Source organism: Grus americana, chromosome 10 (assembly GCF_028858705.1).
Source record: "Grus americana isolate bGruAme1 chromosome 10, bGruAme1.mat, whole genome shotgun sequence".
Lineage (NCBI taxonomy): Eukaryota > Metazoa > Chordata > Aves > Gruiformes > Gruidae > Grus > Grus americana.
Window position 1 is genome coordinate 21558162 of NC_072861.1, and position 24422 is coordinate 21582583.

At 45.2% G+C, this 24422-nt stretch overlaps 1 protein-coding gene and 1 non-coding gene across 2 annotated transcripts; one reads left to right on the forward strand and one right to left on the reverse strand.

Moving 5' to 3' along the window:
- Positions 1-3136: 3136 nt before the first annotated feature.
- On the reverse strand, positions 3137-3208 carry TRNAQ-CUG (transfer RNA glutamine (anticodon CUG)). Its single transcript has one exon. It is a non-coding gene; the product is annotated as a tRNA-Gln (tRNA).
- A 225-nt stretch (positions 3209-3433) lies between these two features.
- On the forward strand, positions 3434-22751 carry RAB11A (RAB11A, member RAS oncogene family). The gene is made up of 5 exons (XM_054836786.1): positions 3434-3615; positions 11677-11872; positions 12830-13023; positions 13999-14079; positions 21035-22751. Exons 1-5 carry the CDS (start codon positions 3576-3578, stop codon positions 21172-21174), a joined length of 651 nt encoding a protein of 216 aa, XP_054692761.1. The 5' UTR covers positions 3434-3575; the 3' UTR covers positions 21175-22751.
- Positions 22752-24422: the final 1671 nt, after the last annotated feature.

Genomic DNA, 24422 nt, shown 5'->3' on the forward strand with positions numbered 1-24422 from the left:
GAAAATTGCAAAGTATTGATTGGATTTCCCCCTCAGGAAATATTTCTCCTCTGATAAAACAGAGTAGGTTCTGGGGCTTTGCTTTTGTCCTTTCCGCCTTCTGCCCTGGGGAAGCCAGTGGCTCCTTTCATCTGGGAAACAGGAATTTGGGTCAACAGCCATTCAAGGACAGTTTTGAATTACTGTGATTTCCAATTCCAAATCTTTCCCTGAGCTTCGCAAAGTGTGAACAGGGAATTCAGAGCCAGAAAAGCTGGGACCAGCAGCAGATACTGACCATCCTTGTGCCACATTCTTCTATTTCCATGTCAAATCCAACTGGTGGATTCTGCAAAGAGACCTTGACCTTGTCGCGGGAACGCTACAACCATCAAAGACGGTGGCAAAATTTCCCCTTTATTAAGCCAGGATTTCTCTCAGGGTCTCAGGAGTCGGTGACGGGAGGGAAGTGGGAGAACGAAGTGAGAATCGGGCGCAGGGACAGCCTGATGCATAGCGCCTGGGGCTGAGCAGCTCGGAGCTGATAGCTCTGACACACATCTGCACGTTAATGGTGCCGCCGAGGCAAAAGCTGAGGCCTTTTTGGCAGCTGCTGTATGAATTTCCAGAACAGAACCATAAATACGCAGTTATGAGTGTGACCTCTGCTTCTTTTCTTCGCTAAATTGAACATCCAAGGGCCAGCTGAGTATCATTCCTTGTCTCTGCTCCAGTTGCTTGGAACGTGCTGCCTCCGCAAATGGTCGTGCCTAAGTACAAACTGAAGAATTACGAGAGCGCACTAATTCAAGGTTTGCAGTGAATCTGGTGTTCCCGCACGGATGACACTAATGGCAATTAATGCAGCAGCAATGCCAGCGCTGAATGACTATTCTCACATTAAAAGCTGTCAGTCCCAGAGCACACAGTCCTCTGTTATTTCAGGCCTGACCTCTGCTTTTTGGCCATGTTTCATGGACACGGGAGGTGTCCCAGGCTACCCCGTAACTACAGCAGCACGCTCCAGGAGGGGACACAGAGAGAGAGCAGAGCAGCCAAAAACAGCCTGCGCCGACAGCGACAATTCCTTGAGAGTTTGTATATTCTCATCCAGGGCTTGCCTGAACAGGAACAAAATTAACCCAGGACTGAACATAATATAAGATTTTAATTTTTGGAGCTCCTTGCTAGTCCAACACTATCCTCATGCCCTGCTGTCAGTTGACTCCTCTTTAGATGCAAAATTCATTCTGCTGTTTCAGGTTTGTCTCTCTATGCTGTGAAGAACCTGATTATAAATGATCCAATGTGTTTGAATGGGCTTGGCTAGAAATAACCCCTGCTGCTGCTCAAATACACGGCAATCTGCAGAAATTTTCACGTTACGACGCACGATTGGTAAAAATGCCTCTGCTTCGTAATGTCTTGTTGAAGTTTAACAAGCGATAGTGGTACAGCAGTGTAGGGACTGTGATTTTTAGCTCAGCCAGAAAAGGCATTGTCCTCATTTTATGCCCCAAAGTCTTGTGTAGGACGAGCTAGTTCCAGATGAGGAACATCTGCAATTTGGTGCAAGAGGAAGTAATTCTTATGCCTATGAAAAATGTAAATAAAGGGTGTTTCCAGGCTCCCAAACAAAATTCAAAACACAAAAAGGAGAACAACTCTTACAGGAGGATAACTAAAAATACTTCATCTGTGTTATTTTAATTTTTTTTAGAACTAATACCATTTCTGGAGGATGAAACCAGGCCTGAGAAACATCAAGTGAAAATTAATATTTTTTTAAAAACAGAGTTCAGTGGACAACTGCAAATAGGATGTGAGATGGAAACCTTAACTACAGAGTTATAAATATACTCCAGCCTCTACACAGACAAGTATCCATTATCAGTTTTAATGCAGCAGGATTAAGAAGGATGGCGGGAGCAGGATGAGCATTTTCAGTCTCAAGATTTCGGGTGTTCTGCATTTGTCTGCAGATAAAAAGGATGAATCCAAAGACAACGCAGACTCCTACAGACCTCACCGCTACGCTACCAGAGAGCTTTATGCTCCTGTGAGGTCTGGCCTTGCAACGGCCTTACGGAACTGGCACGTGCAATTATTCCCATGGGACACGTGGAATGCGATCCTGGGGATGCTCAGTGGGGTTTTTGCGCCTGCGAGATGCACAACCTGCCAGGGCACGCCGGAGGCCGGCAGCAGGACATGGGGTGAGCCCAGACCCCAGACCCCGATGCTCCGACCTCACCCGTGTGCTCCCAGAGAGCCTCCGCCAGCAGCTCTGCGCTACTGTGGCGCGACACACCATGGTCACACGTCACGTATCTTTGTTATTAGTGCTTTGTTTTCTCCGCTCAGAAGCTCTGAGGTAGCGTGAACTATTTATTTTTAAATGCAGAGGATCACGTTGTTATCGTCCCAGCAGGCGGTAACTGATGCACAGCGCTGCTGCCGATGCCTGGGGGTTACTTTCCACGCACAGAAATGATAACACAGCCGCCGACTGCAGAGATGGCGAATGTACTGCTGCTGCTAACGGCAAGCTGGTGCAAAAAGAGCAGTTTTAAGGGCTTTCCTTTAATTGTCTGGACATAATTGCTATTTTTATCCTTTTCTATTTAGGTCTCAAGCCTGCGCCAAAGGAAGCCGATGACAAAGCTGCTGTCTCCCATGGCACGGGGCGGATGAGGGGGACTGGCTTTTGGGAAGGGAGAAGCGGGGTGGGCAGCAGCGTGGCGGTGGGGAGGGGGCCCGCGCTCGTGGCCTCTTGGCACCTTGTGAGCTGAACGTTGGCATCTGTGCCGCCACCACCATGAGCTCCGTCGGCATCGCACGCCCCTCTCGGCCTGGTTCGCAGGATGGATCTGTGAGATCTGGGGGACTTTCTGCCAACCCGCCCCAAACTGCAGCGGGGGAGTGGGCAGCTCTGGGGTGGAAGCCATTGCCTGTCTGTGCGGATGGGACGAGGGCACCCTACACTGCGGCTGGGGATGGGGCCGGTGAGCACTGGCCAAGGGAAGAGGTGAGGTGTGGCTGGTACACCTCTGTGTGTGAGGGAGGCCGAGAGGGAGTGAGGCGCATCTCTGGCCATGATTTCGGCAGAAAAGGTCGGGAAAAGAGAAGAAAAAAAAAAAACCCCCAAAAATTCTTCAGGTTCCACCGAGATTTGAACTCGGATCGCTGGATTCAGAGTCCAGAGTGCTAACCATTACACCATGGAACCGCTCTGGCGACATCCCTCTCGGCCGCTACTAGTCCCTTCCCTGAGGCCCCCTGTGCTCCCGCCGCCCCCTGTCGCCGCAGCCGTGACCGCTGGGTGGGAGACGCGGGGGTGTCCGGGTGGGCGAAGCGGAGGTGCCTGTGCGGCCCTGACCATCCGCCCCGCCGCCGGCACCGTCCCTTTAAGGCCGGGGTGGGCGGGGCGGGCGAGTCTACCCCGGAAGGAGTTGGCACCGCTGCGGCGCTGCCCTGGAAGCACCTGTCCGTGGGCGGGCAGAGCGTGGAGGGCGGAAGCGCTGCGGCGGCTGCAGGGAGGGGTCCGGCTCCCGCTCCCAGTCCTCGGCCTCCGCCGCGCCTTGGCGCACCCCACCATGGGTACCCGCGACGACGAGTACGACTATCTCTTCAAAGGTAAGGGCCGCGCCGTCCCGTCCCCGTGGCAACCGGAGGGGTCACCTTCCTGAGGGGGTCCTGGCCTTGGCGGCGGGGTGGGGGAGCAGCCTCCTCAGGGCGCGACCCTCCGGTGGGGGCTCCGCTCCCCGCCGCCTCAGCCGGCGCTCGCCCCGCCGCCGCTTCCCTCGTAGCCGCGGGGAAGAGGCCCGGTGGGTGGGGAGAGGTCCCCGCCCCGAGCAGGCCGCCTCGGAGCGCTGTGGGGCGGGGAGGGGACTCTGGCCAGCCCCGTGTGGGCTTTGCCGGTGCGAGAGGGGGGGGCTGCGCTTCCGCAGGCATCGCCAAGCCCTGCTCGGGTGTTTCTGGAGCTTGATGGCCGAGGGTGTGCTGGGCGTCGCTGCCTGCCCCGGAGCGCTGCGGGAGCTGGTCGCGCCCTCACCCCAAAGTGTCAGATTTAGGCTGGTTTCCCTAGTGGTGACCTGGCATGTCTTGGGCAAGGCTTCTGCTCCGTGAACAGGCTGAGGCGACGGCCAGCCCGCTGGGATGGCGAGCAAAGATCATTGGTCAGGATGCCCAAGGTTGATAAGGACTACTTCCTTTTCCAGCTATTAAATAGGACTGTAAAGTAAATGAGTTATACGCTCAGGGTTGGTAGATGATGCAGCTAATTTAGTATTATTTGCTGCCTTCTATATTCTTAGCCTTTCGTGAGGGGTGAATGTGACTGCGGTTTTGCACCAGTGATCTCGCATCCTGGCCTGGCACCTCATAGGGCACCCAGCAGAGAAGGGCAGGAATACCTTGTTTTCCAGGACTGATGCCCGCCCCCCCGTCTCGCACACAGCAGTAATTTGAGTTAAAATGTTGCAGGTTGTACTTAAGTACTCAGTTTTCACTCCCCGCAGAGTTAAATATCAGCCTGCTGTAAAGGTTCATGAAGCATGCTGTGAAACATCTACAGAAATGCTGATGTTTTGAAGTGAGCTGTCCAATTTTTTAAATCCTACTACAAAAGCAAGCAAAGTGTTGTAAAAAATAGTTGTTTATTGCTATATGGTATTGTAAATTTGAATTTAGGATTTAGAGCATTGCTTGTTACGTTGTGATGATAAGAGACCCAGTGCTTGTCATCAAACTTAGGTAAACATCAGGGTTTTTCTTCTGTACCCTTAAGCTCCTGTGATAACTTTGAGGAATTACAATTTTTTGTGGCCTGTTTTATCTAATTGCCGTGTAGAAATTGGCATTATTTCTAACTAGAAATCAGTCATCTATACCGCTATTAAGATCAAATCAGGAAGTCCCAAGAAGGGCCTCTTTTCTCAGCCCGCAGCGTTGGCAAGGGCCTTGCTGACCACCAGTTTAATCGCCTTGAGCAATCTTATTGTAGGTACTTACGTGTACAAGTTATCAAAAACTATTGCATTACTCTTACTTGTTTGTACAATTCTGTCAATATGCTTATAATTAATGTTTTAGCTGTGATGGCCTGGGAATATCAGTGACGCAGAGTTTTTTGGGAGAGATCCTGTCTTTTATTAGACCTGCTTCTTTATATAATTGGGAAATAATTAAGTTGGGATCTAGTTATATAGAAAAGTTCAAAGCTAGTTCGATTGATTGCCCCTCCTAAAACTTTATCTGTTTAGACTAGTTTATAGAAGCTGTTGGGAGCACAAGGAATGGTATGAAAATGGTCGTGTGAAGATGGGCGATTCAGGTTTTGCAAAGCTAAAGTAGACTGCAGGAAGTTGATGCAATGTCACATAACTGGGATTAATGTGGCAGCTGAAATAACATAACAAATGCAGAGTAATACAAATTGTGGAAACTTTTGTAACTTCCCAAAGGTGATGGTGGTTCTAAACAAGCTGTCACTGCTCTGGAATGCTCTTGAAATTATTATGAGTAGGTCTCTGAAATGAACGTCTCATTACCAGGCACCGGTCAAAAAGGCAAGAGGTAGGTAAAAACTCTTGGAAAAGGAAATGAGAACTCAGGGGGGACGTTAAGCCCGTGTTTGAATCTGAGACATGAGCGTCTTGGGGATTGAGGGGAAATGTAGGCAGGAGGGGCATACACATTTTGAAAGGGATATTATAGAATAAAAAAAGATGAAGCACATCAAAATAATCAGAACAGAGACCTAATGGATTCATATCCCTTATACTGAAGGGATGTACAACTTTATCCAAATTAAAACAATGAGGGATATGGGCAAATAGGCAAAGTACTGTTTGTTGTAATTTTTCTGGATATCTGTAGTGCTTCTTTAGTGGAGCAGCAGGTGAAAACAAAAGCATGTAAAGTCTCACAGAATGTGTATGCAAATTTTGGAGTGGTTCATTGCCATAAATACTGTAAATGGGTTTGAAAGACTGCATGAATTTATAGAGGGGAAAAAAAATGTCCGTTGGGGTGTTTCAGTGTGATTACAATGGCAAGTCTGAAGGCATTGCTTGTTTGAAGATGCAAGGGCTTGCTAGGACAAAGATTAGCCTATTTGTTCTGTTACACGTAATGTTTTTCAGACATCAGTTCTTGACAGTCAGATTGGGTGTTGGTCTGTAAGGACACTTAATCCAGTAGGACAGTTCTTCTGGGTTTATGAACTTGAAGGGACATGGTAGGTTGGTGGGACTGAGTTCAGAGTTTGATGTGGTTTAAAAAAATGGGGTGATATTCTCTAGTCTAGCTGTCTTTTACTACTCGAGTTAAACTGTGAGACCTCTGGTTTTGTACTGTCAGTCACTGACAGCAGCTGTACGCCAGTCTGGCTGACTCTGCTGGTGGATATAAGCTGAGCCCACCTATGCTGCTGTACAATTAAATCATAGCACCTGTTACAAAATACTCCTCTCCTGACTCTTTTGCATCACTTCAGCATATGCTAAAGCCTAAAAAAGACAATTTCTGATAAATTCTTCTTAACCAGTTACATATCTTTGTATTCTTCCATACTTTATGGGTTGAGAGCAGTGCCTGCTGTTCCCAGCACTGCACCTGAGGAAACACAAGACCTGTGGAGTCCAGTTTGTAGAAATCTTGCTCTAATTTTAATGGGAGGAAAAAAATAATGGTGGTATAAGGATATTACTTTATTACTTAATAAATCAAGCCTGGCTTAAATGCAGGAACTTTTTACTCTTTTTGATTAAAGTGATGTACCTGCAGTAGATGAGTAGTTATCTTCTACAAGTGAGGGTTACTTTGATGTCTTCTGTGTTTTCCATGGACAAAGCCTGAGAGGATTATGTCTGCTCCTTGACCATCTGGAACTTCTCGTTTCTGAATGTGGACTTGACTTGCAGTGACATTCACCTTATTGTTAGGAAAAACTCCAGTTCTAGCTATCTGCTTCCTACTTTGCATCATGTTCACTTCTCCAACTTTTCCCTTTGATATTGAGGAAATGCGCTGAAACTGAACAGAGCTGTTGGTTTGGGCTTTAGCAAACCTATTTTTCTTTGTGTGTTTTTTTTAGAGAAATTTGTAAGGAAAAGTGGTTGCGTGACACCTATTGCTTCTTACAGTGCCCTGTGCCTTTGCTGCACTAGATCTGGAGGTACTTTTGTGCTGTAATAAACCTTTCGGCTTAGCCATTTTCCTATGGAGGCATTTGGAGGCCCAGCTCTGCGTTCTGTATACTATGTACAGGTAACAAATGACCCCTACCCAAAAGTGCCTTTGAGATATCAGTTCTCTGTGTGACAGGAAATGAGTGAATAAAACAGGGCACAGGTAAGGACGGAGATTGATATAAGACATGATCATGATAGGTTTATCACCTGCTATCTACAAGTTGTAGAATCAGGTCATCTTATTCACATGTCCTTTAAACTCCAACTGAAGCGGGCAGGAAGAGGTGTTAGTCAGCAGGTTCTTCTGGGGATCATGAAGATGTGTCCAGGCTCTTTATTTATATGCCTCTTAATAGCAGAGCCCCATGCAGAGACGAGTGTTTTTAGACACTGTAATCCCTTAGTGCTGGTGTACTTGTTTTAAATTGTGGAATATGCAACTTGTGTGATAACTTACCATAGACAGTACAAGCTAGTGGTGCTAGACTTTCTGTTTTCAACCTGATTAGGTTGTCAATAACATATTTCATGAGATAATTAAAGTATTTTCTGAAAATTTAAATTAAGTTAGAGGTTTAACAGAAATAAAAATTGGGTGAGTGAACTGGAATGTTGGTGAAAAATTAATAATCCTTTCTTGATGTAGTTCTCTAAATTACTTTTCATGTAACTTAGGAAATTGAATTCTTATTTTGGTCTTCTACAGAAATAAAACTGGAATTACAGAATTAAATTTATACAGTAGCCTGGACTTCACACTCTTTTTGTTTTTTCTTCTTTTCTCCTCTCCGCCAAATGCTTGTCTTAAACCTTTGGGGTGGTAAATGCTGTAGATAGTCAAATGCATTGATTTAAAGCACGTGGTTGCAAGTATTGAGCTGGCACATCACTAACCCAGTAAGAATGACCTGCCTAGTAGTAGTCACCTGGGGCAGGGAGATCACTTTCATGACTTTCAGGATTTGTTGATGCAAATCTCCCCTGATTGCAAAAGCTCTCTAAGGTGCTGCTTGGTAAGGGAAGTGCTGGTCCAAACAAAGTTATTGATGGAGGTTTTTAAGAATAGATCTTGTGGCTGAACTTGCTTAAATGTTTTCCCCAGATGTTCCTCATTCCAGTGCTGATGTAGTAAAGGAATTTGCTGATGAAATGAAGGTGGGTGGAACAGTAGAAAGTCGGAGTGCGGCACTGGAAGGGCAGCGTGCTGTTGAGGACTGCTGTCCTCCAAATGGAGCGGGATTTGGAATGTAAGGTTTTACACCTGGGGCGTCACAGGAATTTGGTAAAGTAAGAGCTTGCCAACTAAAAGCTAGAACAGTTAGGTCTGACCACAGGCAGGCTGAGCCATCAAGGTGATATGGTCAGGAAGAGATAATTCCAGCTCAAGGAGAGCCTAGTAGAGATGGAAATACTAAAGTCCCTGTATGCATCACAGGGAGATCTTGCCTAGAATGATGTGTGCGGTTCTCACTGTATGGAAAAGAAAATGAAAAACTCCTAGGGAAGATGTGTGGGGAAATGAACAGTGTGTTTATAAAGAAACATTTGAGAGGTTGGCTTATTTAGTTAGTAGAACAAAACTGAGAGAAGATGTGGTTGCTTTCTGTAAATACCCCAGCATAAACACCACTGGGAGAAGAACCTAATAAGCTAATGGACAATGCTGGCACATGAACACCACCATCAGCTGACCGCTAATTTCTTCTGAAAATCAGAAAGCAATTTCTACCCATTAGGAGTCAGTTTCTGGAAGAAAAGCCTGATAAAAGTGTGTGTGCAGGAACAATTAGCTGTAGCATGGAACTAGATAGTGTCATTTCCCTCGAAGAAACTGTTTGCCTGGGACGACTGTCCCCTACAACGGGAGTTGGCCATCCACGGTCATTCCTACTGTATTTCTATGCTAAGAATATACTACAGGGGAATGTTTTGTACTATAAAGTATCAAAATGAGGCGATTTGATAAGGAAAGCAAAATTAAACTTAATAATACAGTCTGAGTGGCTGTTAAAACTGTTTCAGTTCATAATTGTATTCAGAGTGATACTTGTTCAGACTGGCAGAAATGCAGAAAGTGTGAGGAGTTTTAGGCGCCTGCTGACATTGCAAGCTGTTCTTGTGTCCAAGAGGAGCTGCAGTGGCCCAATTAAGTAGAGGAAATAGCTGACTTCAAGGAGGAAAGTCTAATATTTTCACATTTTAAGTGGGACATATTAATCTGGTGCTGGAAAGCATTCAGAACATAAGCAGCATGGGATTCAGACAAGGTAAGGAAAAAAACCTGGCAGAGGAATTAAAATGATCGGTCTGTTGTTAAATGACTTAAAGCTGTGCTCTGAAATATGTACTGAACAACAAAAGTATGTTTCAGAGGAGTACTTAAACAGATATATGATGTATACTGTTGGGAAGAGGAAATTATGTGTGTAGATTGATTTCCTTGTTTAGAGAAGTCTTTGGCCGCTGCCAAAGCTAATGCTGGGTGATAGCAGGACTGAGGTGTGTGAAGGGAGTTGATGACTTTTGCCTCCTAGGAACTTGTTTGTAGCATGTCCCAGTGAATACAAATATGAAGTCATCTAAAACTCTGGCCTAAACCTGCCAAAATAGTATTGAAGAGCTTATTTGCCAGTGAAAGAGGAAAGCTATGGCCGTTTGCCAGGTGGTGATGATGCAATTGGGTGCCCTGTCCCCTGCACTAAGTTTATTATGGGTTAGCATCGTCTGTGCCAGCAAAGCTGTTCAGCTGTGTCAGGGCAACCGATGCCGAACAGTGCTGATCTGTCACGTAGGAAAGCAGAATCCTGTTTGCATTCAGCATACCTACTTGCCACCTACCTGCACTTGTGATCTTCGTAAACAGAAGTGGTTAACAGCCACTCTGTGCTTTATGCAACTTCTGTAGCTTGGCTGGCTGCGCGCTGAGTCAGCTGGCAGAGGAAGCTGAAAAGATGTTTATTTTGATGAAGTATTCTCTACAAGGCCATATTTGAAGCGAGCATTTGCTGCTGTTTTCATTTTATGAAGGGTGGTTAAAAGGTGCTGCTCTGCCCTTGCAGTCAGAGAAAATCCCATTTGTCAGAATTGTTTTGCATTATTTAAACAGAAGATGGTGTTCAGAGGGCTGCTGTGTGGTGCAGCAGCAGATGGGAGTATTTGCGCTGCTAGACTAAGACTCAGTGGGGGGTTCCGATGTGATTGAGTGTGTTTGGTGCGCTCATTCCTCTGTTGTACCACACAGTCTTTAACACTGTCTTGCAGTGTCTTAACTGTTAAAGGATATATGTTACTGAGCAAGTATTTCTGGTTGGTTTTTTTTTTTTTTCCCCTTCAAAACAAGCATAGCCACAACACTTTTTTTTTGGTCACCTGAGCGTGCACTCTTTTGCTTTGACTGGCCTTGATTCACTGCTGAACTTTAAGGTTATTAGCCACTCTTCTCAAGGATCTTACTCCCTTTTTCCTCCATTTCCTTCTGTTTCCAGTTTGGTACCTTATCTTCGTTAAGGGCATAAGATCATCCTGAGAGGCTCCTGTTGGTGTGACTCAGGGTTGTGTACGTGTTTCATCCGGTGGCCTGCACCTTGGTAGTGAGTTTTAAGTTACACTTAAACTTGCACCTTTCAACTCAGCATTACAGGATATTGCAGCAAATCCTCGTGACGCTTTTCTTCTTGTAGGAACTGGACTTCAGACCTTCTGTCAATATCTTGTCAAGCATAGCTGAATCCTTCCCATTAGTTTGCTTGGCACTGGTGCTGTGATGAGTCAGGCTGAGCCAGGGAAGGGGGAGTGGATGGCGGTTCTAATTCCAAGGCCCCACCATATCCTGGCAGTGGTTTAGAGTGGTTTAAGGCTCTGGACTAAAATGGGCAGGAGTCGCAGCAGCAGTGAGGGACTGTGGAAGGGCAGAGTGCTGTGGCTCAGCTAACACTTAAACTGTCCATCAGGGTGATGGTGGCCCTGTGGGTTTTTTTGTTTGGTTTATTCACAATTTTTTCTGCCCCAGTGGGGAGCCTCTCTTCTGCAAAGGTGTGAAGAGTGTAAAATAAAATGCAGGCAGAGCCTGCTGCCTGCCGGGCGTTTTGGACTTCAGCAAAACAGGTATCAGTTATGTGGTGTGGGGTTTTTGTTTTGTTTTGGGGTTTGGTTGTTTGGGTTTTTTTAATTTTAGTGTTGTTACAAGGATGTGAAATCCAAACTGTCCCTGACTTTCGCAGCAACAGCTGTGTATATTCTTCCTGGAGGTGGAATGTTCTTCCATGTTGGGCAAAGAAGACTGAAATGTAAGAAGTCGAGTCTAATGTCTGTTCAAAATGCCGGTGAATGTGGCAGCTCTGGTTCTCTAGAAATATCAAGACTTGAACAGTAGGCTTATGACAAGGGTGGTGGTTTTGCCATTCTTTCCCTTCGTGCTTCATCTGGGAAAATAAATGTTTATTGATTGTCAATGTATTATCTACATCTGGAATCTGATTCTCATATCATTTTTGTCTTGTAGTTGTACTTATTGGAGACTCTGGTGTAGGCAAGAGTAACCTTCTGTCTCGATTCACTCGCAATGAGTTTAACTTGGAAAGCAAAAGCACCATTGGAGTAGAGTTTGCAACAAGAAGCATTCAAGTTGATGGGAAGACAATAAAGGCTCAGATATGGGACACAGCAGGGCAGGAGCGATACCGAGCTATAACATCAGCGTAAGTGATAGCTTATATGGCTGAAGAGAAACTTCTGCTGAGGAGGGTAATTTTGGGCTGTTGCGATTCCTCAGAAACTGCAAACAGGGAATGTTTGTTTTTTGTCATGTAATATCCACAACCTGTGGGGGAAGGAAGCTTAAATATCATGTTTCTGGGCTGAATAATATAGCGCGTCCCTGCGCAAACTGATTTAATTATCAGTGTTCTTGTTATATGTAACTGGAGGCATTTCAAGCCTAGAATTCCAGAGCTTTGAGAGACTCATTTAAATGCAAGCAATTGATAAAGTGATATCTGTGTTCATGGAGGTTTAACAGTGGTAACCTAAAAAAAGAAGCCCTACTGTAGCAGTAGGGAAAGACTGCTCACTTTGCTTATTTAATTGGGAAAAACAGCATAGCAAAAGCTGGATTTAAGTAAAGCTGGAGGTAATTGGGGGGGGGGAGAATGCAGCCTGTTTCTTTTTGAATGCATTACTGTGCCTCTCTCTGGTCTCAAAGGAGACCAGCTGTGGCCTTTTGTAAAGGGAGTAGATCAGGTTGACGTTTTTATGATGCAGTGACTCATTCTAAAGTCTGTCACTATGGGCTGTGCCCATACTGCACCCACAGTGATGGGTGGGGGGGGTGTGTGACTTTTCAGGACTGGATCAGAGGTTGAAGGTGACAGTAGCTCCCCACAGATTTCCAGAGCTTCATTTTTGGGATGCAGAGTTCTCCCCACAAGCATGGGGTTTGGCTTACCCCCTAGACTGAGCTGTCCTGGCTGCTCTGGTGGCCCTGTGGCACAACCCCAGTCCGGATGCTCTACTTCACTGCTCCAAGTCCCATGTAGCTTGCTTTTGGGTATTTTTTGTACAGCTGTCTTAGAGCTATTCCCATTATTGCACTGTACCTTGTCACTTTTAATCATGATGTTCCCTGTTGGTTCTCTAACATGTCTCTTCACCCACAGGTACTATCGTGGAGCTGTAGGGGCATTACTGGTGTATGACATTGCGAAGCACCTTACTTATGAGAATGTAGAGCGATGGTTGAAAGAGCTGAGAGACCACGCTGACAGCAATATTGTAATCATGCTTGTGGGAAACAAGAGTGACTTGCGCCACCTGAGAGCAGTTCCTACAGATGAGGCCAGAGCTTTTGCAGGTTGGTGAACTCAATTTACTAATGCTAACTGTCTGGGGATCTGTCTACCTTGGTCTTGGAGTGTGCTGGTAGGAGGAAAAAGAACGCTGCTGGTGATGTTCCTCAGTGTCATATACTGATGTTTGCCCCTTTTTAATTCAGTCAAAAAGGAAGTGTTATAGAATATGCATGCTGATGTGGTTTCAAGAGGCACTGAAGATTTTAAACCAGGTTTATGCTCTTGCCTATGCACTGCTTTTCTTGCAGAAACTGTGCTTATGGCTTTAGGTTTGAGTTTCTTCTGTGGTGGTAGCTTTGTGCCTGTGTATTGCTGCCTTTGTACTGACTGATCTGGAGCCCTGTGCAGATGACTGTGACTGAACAGACTGTCATTAAACTGGCTTTCTGACTCTTGTTACATAATTAAGATCTGTGAAAAATAATTCTAGTTTCTGTAAATCTTGCCTTGTTTTAGGCCAAATTTCTTTCATCCAGGAGTGTAGGTGGGTTTCTTACATTAAGGTGTGCTGTAGCTGCATTTGCAGAGTTTATGGCCAGTGAGGATCCCTGCCTGCAGGTGCAGGACTGTCATTCCCCCGATGGGGCTAGCCCTGTTCAATAACCTGCAGTGACATACTAGCAGATGGGAGGTGGAAAAATTTGATGAGGTTAAAGAAAATCCAGGAAGCTTCCTCACGCAGTTCTTGAAAGCTCAACAAATTCTCACCTGCAGTGATGCAGGAAGATGTGCCTCAAAGTAACGCAGCACCGAACTGATCCCTGTGCTTGAGGAGGAGTGTAAATTCTAATGTTAGTGTTGGGTAGTGTTGCTTTCAGATCACGTAAGGGGGAAAAACCCACAACTTTTTATACTTTCTCTTGATACATGTGCGTCTCATCAGGAACACCAGAAATATAATCTGGTACAGAAGTTCTTCCAGATGGGAAACAGATATGTGATGTACCCCTCTAATTATAGTATTTCTGTCCACACAGAGAAGAATGGTTTGTCATTTATCGAGACATCTGCTTTAGACTCTACAAATGTGGAAGCAGCTTTCCAGACTATTCTGACAGGTGAGTCATCTAGTGCTTTGTGTTTCGAGGGGGAAGGGCAGAAGGCTGCTCAGATATGATGCAGATAGGCATTTCTTTGCCTATAAAGCATTTAAAATTTTGCTGTTTAATCATTCTTTACAGCCATAAGATTTGGAGTCCAGTTTCGAAGTGTCACAGTTGAAAGGCCAGCCTTGGATTCAGGAATGAATCCTTTTCACTTTGATCTCCCCTGGATTTCTAGTCAGCCTAGTTTATGTTTCAGTTTCCCATTTGTGTATGGTATAGGGAGTGCCCACAGGAGAGAATTGTCTCATGCAAGCATCAAGTTAGAACAGCCATTGTTTATCAGAGGAGAAGTTAATCTCGCTTGTTTCCATTTTTAATGGTGACCACAGCAGTTGCCAAGAGAAAAGGGATGAAAGAGTAAAGATGCTTCCTTTGAACAGTACTGGTAGTCTGAGACATAGTGACTCCTGAGCTGCAGTGTAGTCCCTGTCATTGCATGTAATAGTCCTGGCTGGACCTTCAGCCTCTGTAACACGTGATGGCAGTGAGTGCTGTGGTTTTTATGCTCTCTGGATAAAGTACTTCCTTTTTGTTTAAACCTTTTTTTAGATAGGCAAAACTTGTTAAGGGTCTGAGACATTCAACTCCGACTGTGGGGGGGGACCTTAACTTAACCATGGCTTATAAAGGACAGGGTAGGAATTTATAAATTGGTGTGGAAATCATTAGCTGTCATGGGACTTCTGTATTGTTGCATACCCCATCAGCTGTAGCCAGGACATAGTGGGACAACAGAGGCGCATGTGGTTTTTGAGCTTTCGTCATTCTCAGCTTTGGCAAACGCCTCTCTAAATCTCTAGTCTGGGTTTTCAAAACATCTGAGAGTCTGCTCTGTTTTGGTATGTCTCTCTGCTCTAGGTGTCCTAGGCAGTCTCTTGTTTTCTCAGAGTGTCTCCAACATGTTTCCCAGTTGCAAATTTAAACTCCTTCGTTCCCACTGTAACATCTGATGTGCTTAGTATGAGCAGCAGCCCCACTTGTAAACTACGTGTCTCTGTTAATCAGATCTCACTGCTGTGACATTGGCACCTAGTTAGTTTTGATTTTTTTTCTCTTTACCAGCTGATTTAGACAGTCTTTTAAAAACACCAAAAAGGACTTCTTAGCCATACTGGAACATGCAGGTGAGGAGGCAGCTAGGAAGTTATTTACTGTAATAAAAATTCTGTACCATTTTCTTGAGGAGTTTGAAATGCTTTATGAACACTCTAGCAGCGGAGAGAGTTATTAGGCCGCTAGAGTATTATCAGCCTGTGTACATCTGTTTCTTGTCTTACCCTTAGTTGTAAGAAGCCTCCGATAGGTTGTGGTTCTATTTTTTGGTTTTACAGGGGTTCCTAAGCAGTAGTGCTCCTGTCCCTATACTAGCAAAAAAGCAAGTCAGTGTTAGATGACTACCTAGTGCATAGTAATGCTTGTCATGAATTTGTTTCCTCTTCAGCCAAACCATGTGGTTCCGTTTTAACTTCAGCGTTGTCGTTTGGTTGTAATTCAACCTTGCACAAATTTAAAAAAAAAAAAAAAAAAAGGAAAAAGAGAGAACTTGTGTTAGTTTATGCATTTACGCCCTACATGACTAACTACGAATGCTGTCAGAGGGTGGATGGCTAAGGAGTGGCTGAACGTGATGGTATCTGGGATGCTTGCTGGATTTCCTGTTTTCTTCACCTACCTAAAGGCAGTCCTGTCAAAAATGCTGATGAATTTGGGCATGGATTTTTCAGGAGAAAGACATTTTTTATTGCTTAGTTGTAACTGCTACAACTCCAGACCTCTTCCTTTATGCACGTGTCCTTGGTAGCCCCTCTCCTCTCAGGAGCACCTAGACTGAACTTTGAGGTCAGATTCTGGCCAAATGTGCTGTGTGTAATGTAGAACAGCCTTGCTGCCTGCGCTTTCAGTTTTCAGAGGGGATCAGGGCTCTAAGATGAAGGCTAGTTAATTAACTTTCATACTCCTTCAGCACCAGCACTAATAAAACAGAACTGGAAATATATCAGACATTGTTTATCCCCTCCCAAGGTGGCTGTCAGGCTGTCATAGCCAATATAAACTGGTCAGCTAATGGCCCTCATGTCCTGTTGGACCGCTCTGTTCTCTAACAGTGGCGGCTGAAGAGGCGGAAAGTTTCCTGCATGCCCCGGGCTTCCACAGAGCTGTGTGACGTTCAGACGATATACTGCCGTTGCCATGGGGAAGCAGTTCACCTCTTGGGCACAGGCTAGGCTGCTGCTTTATCTCTCTTCTCATGCTTCCAACAGTACCTTTTATTCCAGAAGTTATTTTGGATTCTAATTTGTGGAGGTTTGATTTTTTTTTTTCTGGTTGAATTTTTCTGTAAGGAAGAGCGGTCTGGAATGGGAGAACGAGTAATTAAAACTTGCCCTGGTGGACTCTGACAGATTGTTGAGGCTGTTGCTTTTCCACAAATGTCAATGTTCCCTGCATGTTGCTGTGACAGTGTTTTGGGTAAAGAGCTCTTGTGTATGCGGATGGGATCCTTGTTCAGGAGGGGTTGGTTCATCTGTGCTGGAAGAAACCTGCTGATTAGTGGGCATGTGGCTTGCTCCAGACAAGAGCTCCTGTTTCAGGGAGATAAAGATGAAGTAAATAATGCATTAGCAGCAGGTTGGCTCCATCTTGGCTGTGACTGGCGTGCTAAGGACGAATGTTCTGCCAATAAACTTCTCAATAACACTTCACAGCTGGCTTTTTCTGTTAATGATTTGCTTTGAAGGAAAGAGGGGAGCAGTCATCTGAGGAATGTGGTTTTCAGAGTGACCCTGCAGAATCATGGGTAGTCTGTATTTGGCAAGCCTGCCTCCAGGCATAGTGCCTGCGGGTGGAATGCTCGCTGGCCTTTGAAGAAGGAAGCAGGTGAAGCCAGGCTTTGCCACAGGCTGTGAGCGGAGGTGGCTGACAGAAGAGGCAGGGCATGCTGCTGCACCAGCTCTGCTAGTATTTGCAGCGCTGGGAACTGCACCGCAGAGACATCCCAGGCTGCTCCTGATGCCTTTCACACAGCTGCTTAGATCTCTCCTGAACAGGGTGTCGTGACTAAGGTCTGTAGCAAAACTCCTTTCTTCTCCAGCCCTGCTGAAGCTGGTCTGGTTGGGACAGTTTTGGAAATTTGTAAGAGTACTTTCCTTGGAGGCATAGCAGGGTCTGTGTTAAGCTTCTCCACGCCTAGATTCTCAGATTAAGCCACTCTGAATAGATGGCTTTGGGCATGGGAAATAGGGCTCCATTATAATTAGTACAGCCTAAGTGAATCTGTGATCTGCTATTATAGGTGGAAGAAGGGGAAGAAAGCTTTTCTTTCCTCTCCCTATATTATAGAGTATTTTTCGAGGGACGTATATCTTCAATCTTGTAGGCTTCCTGTCCTGCTGTGGATTCCAAATGAGGTTTTGGGGACCTTTTCCTTCTGTGGCTTAGAGTAATGGTCCCTCTCCAAATTATTCTGTTGCAAGATGTCTAGACTTCAAGGGCTGATTGTTGTGCACACAAAGCTGCTTTGTATCATCTGGCAAATAGGAGAGACTGGGATTATAATCCTATCCACTCTGAGCATTCACAGCAGGATAAAGCTTCCTTAAAGTAAACTGGAGTCTGCCTCTGTTCCCTGCCCAGCTCTGTGCTGTCTCTGTTCCCATACCGCATTCTGCTGCAGTTTCATCTCTAAGGAATCCCATCTCCAAGGAAACAACATCACAGAGCGTTAATGTAAAAAAAAATCTAGGGATTTCCTTTGCTGTTAGCTCTGTACACCTGAAAATGAATGAAACACTAGTGCTGGCTGAGCAGACAAGGACTGGACAAGCTCCTCCTAGGCAGCAGTGTCACTTTTTCCCAGCCCTCTTACAGTGCAAGGCCTGTCTCATGCAGTTACCAATTATGCAGTGATGCATTCTGCTGAATGTGCTCTTAATAAGGTCTCATTGAGTTACTGAGCAGAGCATGAAGTGTAGTGTCTTCATTAAAAAGCACACGGCTTCATTAGCCTGGCATTCCTCAGTGCAGCCCAGTTTCAGTGTAGGTTTCAGCTGGGCGTTTTGCCCCAGTGAGAGCAGTTCTAAGCTCTTCCCACCACCCCTTTCACGCCGGCACAGCTGTGTGTGGGGAAAGAGCGTGCAGCTGATCCAGGGAAAGGCTGGTTTTAGCCATTTTGGCTTTCACCTAGGGCAGTACGCTGTGGCTGCACGAAGGTTTGTACTGCAGAGGAGGGAGAAGCATCAGTGAGCAACAAACTCGGGGCTGCTGCGAGTTGATTCAAGCAGCACAGCTGCTAAACATCTTTGCAGGACTGCTGGGGAGGCCATGGAAGTGGGGATCATGGAAATACGTTCCCAGAGTCAGAAGGGATAGACCCTTTATTGGCAGAGAAATCAATGCTGCTAAGATTGTTTTTAAGGCTTCAGGGCTGTTTACTGAAGATCTTTGCTGTAGGATGAGGGTGATACGCAGAGGGCACCTTGGTTGCCAGTCCTTGCTTACAGGGGCGGAGGAAGCGTGTGACAGCTTGTGTTAGGGACGAGTATGACTTGTTCAGGAAGCTTTCTGGAAAACTGAGAGCAGCTGAAGGTGCTACTAGAGAGTTTCTAGTAAGGAGGGTGACAAGAGCCTTCTATTGAATAGGAACAGGCAGCATTCTGCACTGGGACGTAAACTGGCTGTCTACCATGAGCTGGGGCAGGGTAGTGGGGCAGAAAACTTGTCCTGACGAATGCAGAGCAGATCTCTTCCAGCTGTACTCCTCCCACCTCTGCACCCAGGCCCTCTGCTGAATATTGCTGAGTGGCCTGCCACCGGGCAAAGCTGATCTTTATCTGCAAATTCCCACATGGGGTTGCAGGTGGCTTTAAGATCTGGTTTCATGGGATTCACTTAACTTGTGAAGTTGTTTATGTGTAGGACTGTTTGAAAGAAAAGTGAACTCAAGAAAGGGTGCAATCAGAAAATCCTTTTATCTGTGCAGCTCTTGTTTAGTTGCCTCAGTGACTTGATCTGTAACTGAATGCGTATGTAAAATCCATTTTTCTGAACAGTTTATCCCTATCTGAGCCTGAGCTGTCAGTTTGGAGGCCCAACAGGCAGATTCTTTCAAAGTGCCACTTGCAAAGGTCAATGTTACTTCTATAGTCCATAGATCAGCACAGTATCTGCGTGAGAGAGTGTTATTTTGCCAGCAGTACCATGGATGCACCCCTGCTCTTACTTGTCTTGGGGAGCACTCGGCCTCTGTTTGTATTGGCAGCTTAAATCTGTGCAGGCTTGTTGCATCAAGGGCGAGGTTTTCAAGCCTTGTTTGTCAGGGACCCTTTTTAGCTCCTCAATGCTGTCTCTTCCTGTTGTCGTAAAAGCTTAGCTGTGTGATCAGCCCTTGGCAGCAAAGAGGACCTCTTTGCCCAAGGTTGCTCAATTTCTAGTACTGAAATGATGTCAGGATGTGCACTAAGCAGCAGCTCATTAAAATTCTGAACAAAGGCTACTCACTAATGACAAATTTCTGGTAGAAAAGACATATCTTGGTATTGGGGTCAGGCAAGGTGTGTGTTTGGACAGTCATTATCCAGCTGATAAGAGACTACAAACCTCCAAAAGAACTTGGACCTTTGCTTTGTTTCGCCAGAGTTGTTTGCAAGATGTGGGGGTTTTTTTGTCCCTGCTTTGCTCTGCAGGAGGAGTGCAGTGCAGACACGCTCATCTTCTGCAGCCTGGGCTTATCTGAAACCTTAGGGCAGTGAGCTTGGAGCATGCAAATTGGGTGTGGGCATCAGCTCGCTCCTCTAGGGCTCTGCTGCTTGGCAGTGCTGGTGGATTTGTTGCCAGCATGCTTTTCTGTTGTGCAAAGCAGAAGATGTGATGTTGTCATTTCAGGGTTGGCTTTTTCCTGAATTGGAAACATTTTCAAACTCTCGTTAAACTGAGTTTTAGCAAGCTTTTTTTTTGTTTGTTTTAAAAAAACTTTCATAGTTTAAAATGCAAATTTGCAAGCGAGTTCCCCATGTTCTATTTTTGGTATCCTTTATTTCCTTTCTGGGGGTGAAGTGCTACACATGCTTTACTCTTTCTTCTGTGCAGCTGAAGTAAATGCTTTTGTAGTTATTCTGAGTTTATGTACAGCCCGTGCCATCAGCCACTAACAAATCCCAGGAAACTGGGCAAGGCTTTCAGTGCAGGTGAGCAGCGTTCCCAACTTGGCAGCAGGCTGGGGAAGGCAGGCATGGGAGTTTAAACCATGCCCTCTGATTTATGCTGGAACTTCTTCATCTGGCGTTCCTATTTCTTCTCTAGTTTTGAAGTTTAGCTACGCTAACACAGGAAGTTTTGTAAAGGATTTGTGTGCTGCTTAAGGGGTGGGTCTCCCCTTTTGGACCCCAATATTCAACAGTTTCTGACGATTTAAAACCACTTGGATGATAGACAAGCTATTGTACGTGATAGGCGTGCTGAGAGAGAAGAAACTGCCCTTGCAGTCCTATCAGAGACAGAAATGTTGAGTGGTTCTTTTTAATCCTGCTGCTGTCTGCAGATACATCAGCAAACTCACAAGCACTGTCCTCAGAACCTTAGGAGCTATCAGAAGGAATTGATGGGGTACATAGTTTCTGATTCCTAGCAAAAAAACCTTGGTGAATTCTGTCCATTTACTAACTCTTATCTCAAGGGGAGTAAAACAGTTGTTTAAAAATGAATTTATTTTGCAAAAATATAAATATTTTATTTTCTGGATATAGAAAGCATAACAGTTAAACTTCCTGTGAACAATTCTGTGCATTACCTATATATTTCCAAAACTATGGGAAATCTTTATATATTTTCTGCCTGCTTTCCCCCAGGCTTAACTTTTCTGATGGTGTATTGCTGGTGTACGCGTAATGACTAGCTCTTTCTCATCTTCTAGAGATCTACCGTATTGTTTCCCAGAAGCAAATGTCCGACAGACGTGAAAACGATATGTCTCCAAGCAACAATGTGGTTCCCATTCACGTCCCTCCAACCACTGAAAACAAACCAAAGATGCAGTGCTGTCAGAATATATAGAATTGTTCATTCTTTCCTAAAAGGCTGTGTATATTCCCCAGGTCCAAGATTTAAATATATTTGTAATTCTTGTGGTTACTTTCTTGTGTTTAGTTACTGCTTATTCCTTCTGAATTTCTCCATGTCTTAAACACTTTGATTTTGGTGTTTATAAATCTATTGCTTCTATGTGGCTGCAGTATTTTCCCAACACCGACTTGTCGGTTTTGGTTCAGTAAATTGTTTGGAACTGAACTGATCTCTTTCCAACATGATGCCCGCTAGTCAGAGCACGGACACCTTTAGTGAATACTTGAAGATGTTATTCTGCTCCTCACAAAACAATTACTGTCAGGTTAACTAGGAAAATGTCTCTGGGCAGGATAATCTTTCCTTGTCTTAAGGTGTTGTATACTGCATCTAAAGCTTGATGAAATGCCCGTTGCTCTGAAGTGCAATTTTAATGTAAGTTAAATGTTTTTTGGCTACATCTTCAGATTGTCAAGTTGAGGATTTTGTTATAGAATATTATGGGGGAGAAAAGAATTTCTTGCGAACAAGCAGCAGAGTTCTTGCTACCTGTGAACAAGCTTTTGTGGTTTGGCACCTGCTGCAGCGGAGGTTGTGATGGTAGGCCGGCCGGTGAGAGGCTGGCAGGACTCCATGTGAGGTGCCTCTAGTGAAGAAGGCAAAAGCGCGAGCTGCATAACAATGAAGGGTCACTCTAACGCTGGAACTTGCAGTGTGTTTTTGTGTTGCCTGAGACTTGGCCTCCACAGTGCTGGTGGTATCAGGGTTTGAGGGTGCCGTTTTTCTTTTGTGGTACACAGACTTGAAGGGTGTTGTCACGTACTACGTATCACACTTATTAATACATGCCATGTATATTAATATATTCAGATGCTTGGGTTGATGAATCAATAACTTCCACAAGCTGGTCCTAGTTTTCAGCTGTTTCATCTGGTATTTTTAAATTATTCCAGTGGTTTGGTATATGTTCCTTTAACAAAAACATCTGGAGTAGTTTTCTTACTGGCTGCCTTCTTTCTGTGGTCTGTTGCTCCGTACAAATCATCTGTTCGATTAGCTTGTTCAGGGATACATGAACTGTGCCTTCTGTCACTGCACTCTGAAACCACTGCATATCCCAAACACGTCATTAATATTGAGATTTGGGGGCTATGGCACTTGAGTTTCTACAGTATTTAAAAAGAACTGTTTGTTGTATAAATGCCTGTGGTTATTTATACAATTACAGGGAAGTAATTGATTGTAGGAGACGTTTCTCAAACTCTGATATGACCCACTTGGGACATCCAAATCTGGGTAGGCACTACCAGCTGCGTTTCGTACCCAACCTTTCTGTCTTGCGGTGCTCATGATGTGTAAGGCACACGGAAGGCATTGCTGTAGTCGGTCACTTGGTTTTTTTTAAATCCATTTCTCCTCCTAGTATTAGTTCTGAAGATGCTATTTTGATCTGTTTGTAAATTACTTTGTATTTTATGCATGTACTGTACCTTGATTCATTATTTTTTTAAATTGATTTAAAATATATTCATCCATGATTCTAATAAAGAATTACAGGGGACGACTCAGTATGGTGTTGGGTGCGCTTCTTGGGAGAACTGGGGTCTGCCCTGAAGGCTTTTACTTACTGGAAGCTTCTTGGCTTCTTGGAGCAGGCTGTGAGAAGATGCTGAAGTGGAAATACTCCTGGAAAAGAACTGAAAGGGTCAAGTAATGCAGTTGCCACCTTCACTCAGACCAGGCCTTCAGCTTTTTGGGTCTGCTGCAGTTCATAGTTGTGACAGTTTGGCAGCTTCAGGAAGCTTTTACGCACTGAATGGCTTTTACAAACCTGTTTTTTTTCCACATTGCCACCAGTAGGAAAAGCTTGTGGGGTGACTGCCTTCTCCAGCAAGCGGCTCCAGCTTTTTCATCCCAGCTTGGTGTGCAGGAGCCAGACTGCCCGTGAGGGCTGTGCATGGTGTCCCTGCCGCAGGCAGCAGTTGCCCACAGGGCGTAAGGGACAGCACAGCAGGGGGAAAAAAGGCAATTTAGGGCCTTTCAATACTGTGGGAGAGGCTGAGGGGGTGCAAGAGTGGGCCCTGGCTTCCTGCGGGAGCTGTTCTCACAGCACTTTCTCTGGCCAGACTGGAGCATATTTTGGAATTAACCAAATTACCGGGGCAGCCAAGTTCTAAATTTGTCAACTGGAAACTGCAGGATGAGTTTCACTTCACTTCCTTTTCCGATTCACGTAAGCAGGCAGCTTGATTCAGCTCTCACGTCAGCTTTGGATTTCGCATGGGTTTGTGCAAGGCGCTTCCTTCTGCAGCGACAGCAAACGGGACGAAGCCCGTGGGAGCACAAATCGCTGCCGGGGGCCGAGGCCGCCCCTGCCCTATGTGGAGTTAGCGTGTGTGCACGTGCTTCTTCCTTTGCCTCGCAGAAAACAGGGCTGTGCTTGTGTCCTGGGCAGCTGTGAAATGGCTGCGTGTGCTGTTAGACAAACAATTCTCTTTGGATTTTTTTTTTTTTCCCACCAGAACTTCAGTAATCATAAAACAGGCCTTAGAAATGCTGTGCAAAACCGGATTCTGTACTTAGGAACTGCTGCAACATGGAACACAATTTTCATGCAATAGTTTGTAAAGCCTTCACAAGGCATCGACTTTGAAAGCGACATCAAACGGTGTATGTGCAGAGATGTAACTTCTTACCTATTAAAGCCTTTGCCTCGTTCTATGCCTTTGTACTGCTTTTTCCTGACTAAGTGCCGCAGTGCTGCGGCAGCGGATCCTGGCTGGCGCGGGCTGGGACAGGAAGGTGTTTTGGGAGAGACAATGCAAGACGTTATTCTGTCTGGATGCTGACCTGACAGGGTCCTGTTCCCGTTCGGCTGCCGATTTATCATTCCCTTCTGCAGTTGGCATTGCTTCTGGACTGAAGTGTCTCTTCTCTGCTAATAGGAGACAACTGACTATAACAGATACAGCTCTGGGGCCCCAAAATGAGCTGTCTGAGGTTCTGGGAACTCAGTATGATGCTGCAAAATTGGCTTTACTTGCTAAAAGCTTTTGCTGTCATTTACATATTTGAAAGTCCCAACTTCAACAATTAGGAAGCTGTTCAGCAAGTATCAGTGGTTCCTGTGTCTGGTGGGAGTTGAGGTGCTGACTCTTAAGCAGAAAGGACATGGAATTGTTCTGATTTAAATACATTTTTATTAAGCTAGGATTACTTATTCTATCAGTTCAAACCTG

Coding starts and splice junctions, on each gene's coding strand:
- RAB11A (XM_054836786.1), top strand. CDS start 3,576: ATGGGTACCCGCGACGACGAGTACGACTATCTCTTCAAAG. Junction 11,873..12,829: donor TACCGAGCTATAACATCAGC/GTAAGTGATAGC, acceptor CTTCACCCACAG/GTACTATCGTGGAGCTGTAG. Junction 13,024..13,998: donor TGAGGCCAGAGCTTTTGCAG/GTTGGTGAACTC, acceptor CTGTCCACACAG/AGAAGAATGGTTTGTCATTT.